General features: G+C 36.9%; 1 protein-coding gene across 1 annotated transcript; it reads left to right on the plus strand.

Moving 5' to 3' along the window:
• The first annotated feature begins 946 nt into the window (after window positions 1–946).
• LOC116712111 (uncharacterized) lies at window positions 947–11368 on the plus strand. The gene is made up of 8 exons (XM_032551969.1): window positions 947–1261; window positions 1372–1635; window positions 5572–5874; window positions 5990–6256; window positions 7796–8104; window positions 8232–8510; window positions 10115–10384; window positions 10487–11368. The coding sequence occupies exons 1-8, from the start codon at window positions 967–969 to the stop codon at window positions 10609–10611; spliced, it is 2112 nt and encodes a 703-aa protein (XP_032407860.1). The 5' UTR covers window positions 947–966; the 3' UTR covers window positions 10612–11368.
• Window positions 11369–12272: the final 904 nt, after the last annotated feature.

The following is a 12272-nucleotide window of genomic DNA, read 5'->3' on the forward strand; positions in this document are numbered from 1 at the left end:
GAAAGGACTAATGTCTCAGCCAGATCTAGAGAAACTCATCCATGCCTTCATCTTCAGTCGTATTGATTATTGCAACAGCGTCTTCACAGGTCTGTCCAACAAATCAATCAAACAGCTGCAGCTGATCCAGAATGCTGCTGCTCGCGTTCTCACTAAAACCAGGAAGATAGAGCACATAACACCAGTTTTAAAGTCCCTCCACTGGCTCCCTGTAGCTCAAAGAATAGACTTTAAAATACTGTTGTTAGTTTATAAATCACTGAACGGCTTAGCACCACAATACATTAAAGATCTGCTTTTATTGTATCAACCTTCCAGACCTCTCAGGTCTTCCGGTTCTGGTTCTGCTCTGCATCCCCAGAACCAGAACCAAACGAGGAGAAGCAGCTTTCAGCATCTATGCACCACGAATTTGGAACAAACTTCCAGAAAACTGTAAAACAGCTGAAACACTGACTTCTTTTAAATCTCAACTGAAAACCCACCTGTTTAGAATTGTATTTGAAATGTAATCAATTACAAATTTATTGATGTAACTTGACTTAATGATTGATTCTATATTGCATTGTGTTTCTGTGTTTGTTATGATGTAAAGCACTTTGAAATGCCTTGCTGCTGAAATGTGCTATACAAATAAAATTTGATTGATTGATTGATTGAAATATGTTTTCATTAATCATTGGAAATGTTATATAGTATTTTTACATTATACTTTTAAGCAGAAACATAAAAAAACAGATTTTTAAAAATGATTCTCCTTCTACATCAGAGTGATTCCTCCCTGTTTTCCTATCAGAACCAGAACTTTTGGTTCAGTGAACATAATCTGGATCATGGAGACTATTTGCTGAGATCTTGTTTCCAGGCAGGTTTTTCTATGATCCTTCAGAGGGATCTGGGTTTCCTCCTCAGCACCATTCAACTCAACTTTCATCTGTTTTTATTATTTCAGATTCTCAGACCAACATGTCCTGTGTTCTCAACCAGGACTGCATTTTACCATGTCGGATCAGGAACGAGATTACCAACATGGAATGGGAAAGTCAATATCCAAGGTCTCTGATTGTATCATATGACCATCGTGGCTCCAGATACTCTGAGAGCTTCAGATCCAGAGCGTCACTGTTTGAGGATCAGATCTCCAGAGGAAACGGCGACCTGCTGCTGAGAGGAGTGAAGGTTGATGATGAGGGAGGATATTGGTGTCATGTAAAGATAAATGGCATCTATTATAGACATTATAGTGACCTTACAGTAGAAGGTAGGACATCTTTAATTGAAAACATTTAATTCAAATCATATTTTGAGAGTTTTAATTTTTTGGTTCCTTCTTCTGCTTAATAATTCTTCATTTTCTCATATTGTCTGCAGCTCCAGTCTCTGACATCAGAATCCATCAGGATGGAAACAGGATCACCTGCAGCTCAGAGGGGATCTACCCTCAACCTGAACTCACCTGGTCCACTGAGCCTCCATCCAACACGACTCTGCAGAACAGAACCACAGTCCATCAGACTGAGGAGAAGCTTTATGACATCAGCAGCTCTCTGACGGTTCCAGACGGTTCTGATCGGATCTACAGCTGCACCATCAGAACCAGGAGGAACCAGAGGAGAGCAACTTTAACTAGAGCAGGTCAGCAGATTTACACAAAGTTCTAATTTCATTTCATAAACTGGTATTTTTGTTTCTTGCTTACATTTAATTTGTCTTTAATGTAAACATTACATTAAATGTTTACATTAATATCATGTAAGCATTTAATGTAAAGCTTACATTACATTAAGTATTACTGTAATGCATAAATATTACAAAAATGAAACATCCAGAGGTTTCTTGATATTTGATCAAATTGAGAGATTTTATTTACTACTGTAACCATGGATACAGCTCTTGTTATGTTTAGAGAACCTTAGAGCCTCTTTACCAAACCACCACAGAAAAGTTTATAAGAATCAGAGGAACTGCTTGAAAATTATAAACATTTTATTTGGTTCACAAAAACCCTTTGAGCAAAAGTAGTAATTTATTTTATTATACAAAAATGACAACATTAAAAACCAGACGACTCTGGGAACATTGTAGATGAACCCAATTAAATAAAATAGACTGATTGGGGGAATAATAATAATAATAATAATAATAATAATAATAATAATAATAATAATAATAATAATAACCAAATACACCCAAATGCTCCCAAACAAAAACACTAACATAAAAATCCCTACTTAATACAACAAAGGACAAAAATCTCTCCTTCCTCTCGTCTCTTCAATCTAAATAAAACATCTTGGAACTCAGGGACAGCAAAGGTCCTTTAAAATGAACCAGAGGGCTGAAATAGCAGCTCTCCTTCCCTAAACAAAACCCAAATACTTTAACTATCAAAAAGAAATAATCCTAAACTGAAACAGTAGCAGGCCAACCTGCACATAAAACAGATCAAGTTAGACAAGCAACTTAAGTAGCCAGATGTTACATGCAGTGGTGACTGCCTGCATGTTCCCCCAGTCCAGGTTGCTGCTCCTGCAGCTTCAGCAGACACAGCTGGTTCCACTCGGCCTCTTGAGGATCAGAGTATAAAGCTGGGTGGGAACTGATCTCAGGGCCTCTTGGCCAACTGGGCAGCATCTGTGCTGCAGCTTGTGGTGGGTTGATGGAAGTGTGTTCCTTTGTTCCAGGCTTGTAGCTGAGTGGGGCCTTGTTTATGAAGATGTGAAGTTCATGAAGCAATGAAGCTTTAAAACCCTTTGCTTTGTAAAAAGGTTCATTACTCCATGCTTCATTCATCACTCACTAGTGACATCTGCTGGTGAAACTGTAACAGCCTTGTCACTCAGTTGGATCACACTTCCAAAAATTAGTAAATGCAATATTGTCACACAGTTTTCATCAAACTCATGTTTAGTAACAGGAGAATCAATTAAATCATATTTAATTGTCATATGTTTTAATATTAAAATGATTAGTAGCCAATCTAATCCTGTATATGTTGAACATCAGTGGTTGTGTTGGGTTTTCTTTTATGTCAGAGACTGATTTGAAAATAAACACATTTGATGTTTTAGTTTTTAGTGCTTGTTGGTGCTTTTGATTTTTCTTGGATTTCTGATTGGATCTGATCTTTTATATTTTGCTACATGCAGAATTTTAGTCCTGCAACAGCATTAAATCTGTTTCTGCTGTGTAAGACTGATATATCTTTGCTGATCAGGCTACAAATAATAGTGGAAATTTCCAGAAGGTGAGAAAGGGGTTTATTATTTTATTTAAGAAGAATTTTATTGTGAGTGATCATCTCAAAGTTTTCCCAGATGTCAGAGATTTTCCTCTTCTTGGTTCCATTTCAGATAATCAATCGAGTTTATTTGTGTGGCAGATTTCAGCAACAATGTAGTTCAAAGAGCTTTACATCATAAAATGATAAAAATATAAAGTCATAAAAAACACCATAATCAACAATTAAGAAAACCAGTAACAAACATTTTGATGAGAGCCATCATCAAATATGTTGGTCAATGTTCCTTTTATTTTGGCCACTGAAGACAAATATTCTCCTCTGATGCGCAACCAAATGACCTACAACAACCCATGAAGCAGCCGACTTATCGTGCTTTTATTTTGAAAACCGACACACAAAACGAAGCAGTCACGTGTCCCAGGTGATGCGAGGCGTCGTTTGTTGCCAGTCACATAGTTTTCAGCGAGACGACACAAGCATCGAAGCCTGGCTTCAGACGTCCATCTCTAGTTCATGGTCTCTCCCAAGTTAGTTTGCTGGAGGATTGTCTCTTATTAGAAACCCTTTGTTTTGGTATTTACTCTTCTTTTTTCTTTAGGGTTTTTGCCTCCACACTCAAGATTCTTCTTGGATTATTTTAAATGAAACATTAACTCCACCCTCTTTGTTTTGCCTCTTTATTCGCTGGTCATTTGTTACATTGCCCCCCTCCCACCCAACCGGACACCCAGACTTCCTTGGGTCATAACAATTGGGGGCTCGTCCGGGATTATATTTCTGTTGAGGTAACTTGTGAGAATTAATTTTGTTTTGTGGTGGGTTCAAGTGTCCCATTTTCCATGACTTTGTTTCTTTTATTTTGTAATGGAAACGGGTCACTGGTGTGGTACGGTAGAAGGAGATTGACCAGAACTGATGGTCCTGTGAGCTGATTGGTCTGTGTGTCTCCCTCCTTTGTTCATTTTGGCTGTCCTATCACACCTTTTTATTTATTTTTACATAGGTTATCCTCTTAACATGGCATCCTTTGACTTGGTTACTTTTGTAGCTAATTCTTCCATTAGTCAGTTGGGCAACTGCAGGAAACAAGATCTGTGGGAAATGGCTCATAATTTCAGCTCACCGTTCTCTAGTGCTTTGGACCTGGGGTTAGTTTTCACTCTGCAATCAGATTACAAACACATTTTAATATTAAATGAGAATATTAAGAAAACCTAGATATTTATGCTGCAGTGGGTGTGACATACAAATGAAAACTCAGAGAAAATGTGTTGGTGTGTGGAACCACCATCTGTAACCATGACAACCTCCAAGGTCTGGATCTCATCACTACAGATAAATAATTAAAATACCAGCAGGAGCAAACAGAAAGCTGCTCAGTCATATTAGCTTCATGGTTGAAATGTCAAGAAAAATTTTCCATTAATCATTGTGAAGATTATAAAGTAATTTTAAAATCTATTTTTAATCAAAATGTTAACAAACCAGTTTTTTTTCTCAGATTATTCTCCTTTAACATTAGAGCGATTGTGGCCTCCCGACTGCTAATAAGTGGATGAAAATTGAAAACAGCAGCAACCAGCTAGTTAGACTAGGAGTAAAAATGCAGAGGATAAATGTAAAAGCATCACAGTGAATATAAGTCTTAGGAAGAGATGGAAACAGAGTCTAGGCTAAAAAGGGGAACAGTCCTCTCTGCAGCGCTCGATCCTCCCCAGCCTACGATCCTCATGACCTCGACCTCCAGCTGTGTGTGATCCACTGGTACCAGAACCACGTCCCTCGGACTGGATGCGTGTTGCTCACCCCGTTTTACGTTCTTCCAGTCCTGCTGCTCTGCTAACCTGCCGACCGGATCGTTCCTGGCTGCTGCGTCTCTGATTCTACCCGACCCTCTCACTCAACTGCTGATTTGCTCCTTTTATTGCCCCATTTCTGGCTTGAACGCCATTGCAGCTGATGGAGAATACCTGTGTGAACTGAAGGGGACGTCTCCAGCAACACCAGCCTCAGAAAGAAATCAGCACACATGCAACTCAGCAACTCAAAATAAATCCAAAATGAATATATCACGGCCAAATTTAATAAATCCAAAACAGCAAATGCAAAATACATGAAAATAACTCAAAAAGGCCACATTGCTACACAATGCCTTCCTGTTTTCCTATCAGAACCAGAACTTTTGGTTCAGTGAACATAATCTGGATCATGGAGACTATTTGCTGAGATCTTGTTTCCAGGCAGGTTTTTCTATGATCCTTCAGAGGGATCTGGGTTTCCTCCTCAACACCATTCAACTCAACTTTCATCTGTTTTTATTATTTCAGAGTCTGAGACCAGCATGTCCTGTGTTCTCAACCAGGACTGCATTTTACCATGTCGGTTCAGGAATCGGGTCACCAACATGACATGGGAGCGTGAAAAATCTCTGATTGTAAGTTATGACCAGGGTAACATCAGATACTCTGAGAGCTTCAGATCCAGAGCGTCACTGTTTGAGGATCAGATCTCCAGAGGAAACGGCGACCTGCTGCTGAGAGGAGTGAAGGTTGATGATGAGGGAACATATCGGTGTCATGTATTTACAACTGGGATCTATTATAGACATTCTGTTGTCCTTGCAGTAGAAGGTAGGACATCTTTATTTGAAAACATTTAATACAAATTAGATTTTGATAGTTTGTATTGTGTTGTTGTGGGATGTTTCTTATGTGAAATTGTTCATTTTTATTATGTTATTTTCAGCTCCAGTTTCTACAATCAACATCTATAAGGATGAAAACAGGATCATCTGCAGCTCAGAGGGGATCTACCCTCAACCTGAACTCTGGTGGAAACTCCGGTTTTCATCCAACACGGCTCTGCAGAACAGAACCACAGTCCATCTGACTGAGGAGAAGCTTTATGACATCAGCAGCTCTCTGACGGTTCCAGATGAAGATCCAGGTTTGGTCTACGGTTGCATGATCAGAACCAGGAAGAGCTGGAGGACAGCATATCTAAATGATCCAGGTCAGCAGATGTATAGAAAGTTCTGATATCATTTAATAAGCTGGTATTTTTGTTTCTTGCTTCCATTTAATTTGACTTTTACTTGAAACCTCATGAAACATCCAGAAGTTTGATTCACATTCAGAGAGTGATTTTATTTTAATTCCATTCTAAATCCCATTTTACCCGTCAACATGAAAAGATGACAGGAACCTCATTTAAAATACATTCCCCTGTAAATGAAAAGTATTTGTTCCAACATTATAACTGATGGTTTACAGTGAAACGTTTTCTGTAGTTAAACACTTTAACATTCTGGAAAATGATCTGTTCAGAATCCAGTTTAAGGCTGACTTTGTGGAAACGTTTGTCAAAAATTATCAAAAAGATAAACATAAAAGCAAGATTATAAGTTTTATCCCTATGAAGATGCAGAGATAAAGAAAGAAAACATTTTCTGTAAAATGCTACATGCTAGCTGAGCTACTGCTAGCATCTCTGTGGCAGCCAAGTGTTATTATTATTACAGAAAATGAAATGAGCCAAAAACTCAAACAGTTAAACTAGGAATAAAAAAGAGAAACAATCTCAAGGGTGATTGTCAGAAACCACCTGGTTTCAAAAAGCTGATGGTTTCTAACGTTTATGATTATTTATTAACATATATTCATAAAAAATGCGGTTGGCAGCTGACAAAACCCTGCAGCTGATGGGGAACCAGCGTGAGCCACTAGGGGGCGTTTCCAGCCTCAGACAAATAAACACAACAGAAATTAATCAGCAAAGCAACATGCAGCACAAACCCACATTAATTACAATTATTTAAATAAATCAATAACAAGGGAAAACCAAATAACTTCAAAGTAACACAGCAAAGTTAAATAAATCAAAGACAGAAAACATCAAAGTAAAATAATCTAGTAAATGAAAAAGGCCATGTTGCCACTGCAGACTCTGAGGAAAATGAAACTCTGAAATGATAGTTATTCTGGATTAAAGATCAGTTATATAGCTATTAGGAATGAATTAAATGAACAAAACTGAGGTTCAGGATTTACATTTAGTTCAGTGTTTTAACTGTTAAGCAATAATTTGTTTCTTCATAGATTTGCAGAAATTAGGAAAAGAGGTTTGGATCTCATGACTAAAGATAAATAATCAAAATACCAGCAGGAGCAAACAGAAAGCTGCTCAATAATAATAATAATAATAATAATAATAATAACAATAATAATAATAATAGCTTCATTGCTGGAATGTCAAAAAATATTTTTCCACTAACTGGAAAAATTATATATTATTTTAACATTGTATTTATAAACGGTAATGTAAAATAAAAGTATTTTTCTCAAACATTTTTCCTTCTACATCAGAGTGATTCCTCCCTGTTTTCCTATCAGAACCAGAACTTTTGGTTCAGTGAACATAATCTGGATCATGGAGACTATTTGCTGAAATCTTGTTTCCAGGCAGGTTTTTCTATGATCCTTCAGAGGGATCTGGGTTTCCTCCTCAGCACCATTCAACTCAACTTTCATCTGTTTTTATTTCTTATTGCAGACGTTGTAACCAACATGCCCTGTGTTATTAACCAGGACTGCATTTTACCAAGTCGGTTCAAGAACGGAGTTACTGACATGAGATGGGAACGTGTAGATCCAGAGTTTCTGATTGTATCATATGACCATCGTGGCTCCAGATACTCTGAGAGCTTCAGATCCAGAGCGTCACTGTTTGAGGATCAGATCTCCAGAGGAAACGGCGACCTGCTGCTGAGAGGAGTGAAGGTTGATGATGAGGGAAAATATGAGTGCACTGCAAACATAAATGGCATCTATTATAGACATTATCTTTTCCTTCCAGTAGAAGGTAGGACATTTTCATTTGAAAAAAAAAAACTTTATTGAAATAAGATTATAAAAGTTGTATTTTTATTTTGTGGTTCTTGGATATTTCTTCTGAAAAATTGTTTATTTATTTAATATTTCTCTTGCAGCTCCAGTCTCTACATTCAGAATCCATCAGGATGGAAACAGGATCACCTGCAGCTCAGAGGGGATCTACCCTCAACCTGAACTCACCTGGTCCACTGAGCCTCCATCCAACACGACTCTGCAGAACAGAACCACAGTCCATCAGACTGAGGAGAAGCTTTATGACATCAGCAGCTCTCTGACGGGTCCAGACGGTTCTGATCGGATCTACAGCTGCACCATCAGAACTCAGTTGACGTTTGCCGGGACAAAATGGTGGAGAGCAACTTTAGCTGAACCAGGTCAGCAGATGTACAGAAAGTTCTGATATTTAAAATCTTTGGTACTTTTGTTTCTTTTTACCTTTAATTTTAATTTTATTTTAAACTTCATCATGAAACATGCAAATAACTTTAATTTTCACTAAAAAGCTACTTTATGCCATGATAGTTTTCATAGTGAGGCATTACATCAAGAGCATCACAAACTGAACGTCTGCAGAATGGCAGCTGATTGGTTGGATGCATTTCCTGTTTTATGAAAATGAAACATCTGGTCCATGGATGAAGGTTTCCTGTCCTGGATGGAAACAGCTGGCAGATTTTAGTCACTCAAATGTTTTTATCATCATATTGATGGAAACCAGAGATGATTGAGGAAAATATTTATTAACTGCAGCCAAATTTATTATGAAAATATTCAGCATTTATTTCAAAACTGGATTTTCTTTATTGAGCTGCTTTGATTTATTTTCATTAAATAACTTATTAAACATATTAAACACATTTAACAAGTTAGAACCTTTCAATATGATTTAATGACAGAATCAAACCTGCTTAATAAAATGCAGCTGATTTGTATCATAATTGTAGAAATATTTCCTCAGTCCGTTTGCTTTGCAGAAAGATGGAGCATATTTAGAAGCTTAATTCTAAATATAGTCTTTTATTACATATATTGATATATTTAAAATGTCCATCTTCCATCTCAGAAAGTTTTAAGTGATTCTGATAACTGAACCAGGAAGTTTTATTATGGTTGTTACAGTAATTTGTAGTTTTTTCATGAACAATTAACAATATTTTATTACTTTATTTCAGATTTGGCCTCAGACTGATTCCCGTCTTTGTGCAGAGAGCAGTTTATTACTGAAATATAAAAATGTGGTTAAAAACCACAATAACGTCACAAACAGATTTTGTTTGAACAAACATTTTTTCTGAATTTTATTTAAGCTTCAAAAAGTCTCAGTAAAGTCTGGAAATAAGTTTGAAGCTGAGCCCACTTCTATTTAATATCTACATCCTATTAGCTCATGTAATCAGATTAGTTAGCATAACTACGCAGATGATACTCAGATCTACGTTATGATGTCACCAGGTGACCTTTGAACCCAGCCAATCACTGAACAGATGCAGAGAAAAGATAAATGTGTGGATGAGAGAAAACTTTCTCCAGCTGAACAGAAACAAAACTGAAGTTATTATATATGAACCTAAAGAACAATCTATTGTTATAGATCTAGAGTTATAGATCTAGAGTTATAGATCTAGAGTTATAGATCTAGAGTTATAGATCTAGAGGCATGGCTTCAGTTACTAGAGATCAGCATTCAGCTTCTATGCAACACAAATCTGGAACAAACGTCCAGAAAACTGCAAAACAGCCGAAACACTGAGTTCCTTTAAATCAAGGATAAAAGCCCAGCTGGTTAGAGTTGCTTTTGATTAATAATAACTGGAACATTGATTAGTATATTTCGTTATTATTGATGATTTTGATGCCATTTGGCAAAATGTTTATTGCTTATTTCATCACTGGTTACTGTTTAGAGTTTTTAGAATGTGAAGCTTTTTGAACTGCTTGTTGCTGAAATGTTCTGAACTCATAAACTTTGATTTCTCAGGAGCTGAAGTTACAATCTGCTGCACATCTTCAGATTATTATGGAACCAGTTTGGTCTGGAGGTTCAACCACCATCAGATCATCCTGACCAAGACTGACAGAAACATCTCCAGCATCTCAGAGGAGTGGAGGAAACATGTGAGGAATGTTTCAGCGTCCGGCAGCCTCACCTTACAGGATGTGACCTCAGATCAGGAGGGAGTTTACAGCTGTGAGCTCAGTGGTGATGAGGAGACGATTATAACTCACCTCTATCTGAGGAGGACTGGAGGTAACAGGATTCAGGATTTAAGGTTCATTAGATGGTAAAAATCTCATATTCTAAACTACAAATGAGTCTTTAAGCTAAACTCCTGAACTTGTTTGGTTCCAGAGAATCTGGTGGTTCCTGAACTCATCAGACGGACGGTGGTTTGTGTTGTGATTGCAGCAGCAGCAGCTGGATTCATAATGTTCTACAAGAAGAAAATGGAGGAAAGTGAAGCTCTGCAGCTTTAACCCTTTCATTCACATTCAGAGAGTGGTTTTGTTTTAATGCCATTCTCACATTTTACCCGTCAAGATGATTCATGAGCTTTGATGTAGTTTCACAAAATGATCAGCTCTTCATGTTCTTCAGGTGATTCTCATGTTTGGAGACATTTCTGTTTTTATTTTTATGATGATTTAATCTCCTGCCCAGCAGGGGGCGCAGCTAAATATATTCTTTATATTCTACCAGCTAAACTTTCTCAGAACTTTATCAATAAAATGTTTATTTCTGTAGAAAATGAATTTTTTATACATCAGTTGCTGACTTATGAGCTTTTATGATTTATATGCTTCATGTAGTTTTACAATATTAGTTCTTCATATTCTTTAGTTATTCATCACATTTGTACATATTTCTGTTTAATCTAAATGTGTAGATTTTACTTTGTTTTCATCTCCTGCCCAGCAGGGGGCGCAGCTAAATATATTCTTTATATTCTACCAGCTAAACTTTCTTAGAACTTTATTAATAAAATGTTTGTTTCTGTAGAAAATGAATTTTATTACAAAAATAGCTGATATATGAGCTGTGATGTAGTTTAACAAAACAATTAGTTCTTCATGTTCTTTTGTTGTTTCTCACATTTGTAAATATTTGTTGTTTTTTTCCTAAATATGATGATTTTATAGTTTCATCTCCTGCCCAGCAGGGGGCGCAGCTAAATATATTCTTTATATTCTACCAGTTTCTCATAAATGTATCAATAAAATGTTTATCTCTGAAGATTTTTTCCATTATTTCTTATGTTACATAAATTCTTTGTTCTTCAATAAACCAGCTAAAAATTTCACTGCCTCATTTTTCTAACAATGTAACATCAATCACTAAAAGACATGACAAATTTTGTTTCTGTTTAGAATAAAAGATAAATCTTTTGACATGACATTGTTCATCATTTTGCTACAAAAAATCACTTGATTTATTTTTATTGAAACAGAAATATAAATCTTTCTCCTGTTATGAATAAATGAGGGAAACTTTAGATTCAACAACATCAGCAAACTCAGAGGAGAAACATTTAATTTAAAAGTGATGGAACAATAACAGATCACATCATAAATATGGAATAGTTAAAAACTGAAATGGTCATTAACATAAAAAAATAAAATTGGTCTTTTGTCAGATTAAGTTTAGCTGTGAAATATTTCTCAATCAGCCAAATATTAAATTTCCTGAAATTAATATTTGGTGGCTGCACAGTGGGGCAGTTTGTAGAGCTGTTGCCTTGCAGCAACAAGATCCTGGGTTCGATTCCCGGCCCGGGGTCTTTCTGCATGGAGTTTGCATGTTCTCCCTGTGCATGGTGGGTTCTCTCTGGGTTCTCCGGCTTCCTCCCACAGTCCAAAAACATGACTGTTAGGCTAATTGGTCTCTCTAAATTCTCCCTGGGTGTGTGTGTGCATGGTTGTCTGTTCTGTGTGTTTCTGTGTTGCCCTGCGACAGACTGGCGACCTTTGACCCCGCCTCTCGCCAGGAACGTTATCTGGACATAGGCACCAGCACCTCCTGACCCCACTAGGGACAAGGGTGTAAGAAAATGGATGGATGGATCCAGTTTGGTATATAACCATCAAACCAAAGAGAGATTATCTTCCAGATCCAGTCAAATCTGTTTGATTTAGATCTA

This window comes from Xiphophorus hellerii, chromosome 21 (genome assembly GCF_003331165.1).
Source record: "Xiphophorus hellerii strain 12219 chromosome 21, Xiphophorus_hellerii-4.1, whole genome shotgun sequence".
NCBI lineage: Eukaryota > Metazoa > Chordata > Actinopteri > Cyprinodontiformes > Poeciliidae > Xiphophorus > Xiphophorus hellerii.

Bases quoted from the DNA above. Each gene is read 5' to 3' on its own strand.
- LOC116712111 (XM_032551969.1), top strand. From the start codon at position 967: ATGTCCTGTGTTCTCAACCAGGACTGCATTTTACCATGTCGGATCAGG. The intron at 1,262-1,371 runs GTAGGACATCTT...TATTGTCTGCAG, and splicing joins TAGTGACCTTACAGTAGAAG to CTCCAGTCTCTGACATCAGA. The intron at 1,636-5,571 runs GTCAGCAGATTT...TTATTATTTCAG, and splicing joins AGCAACTTTAACTAGAGCAG to AGTCTGAGACCAGCATGTCC.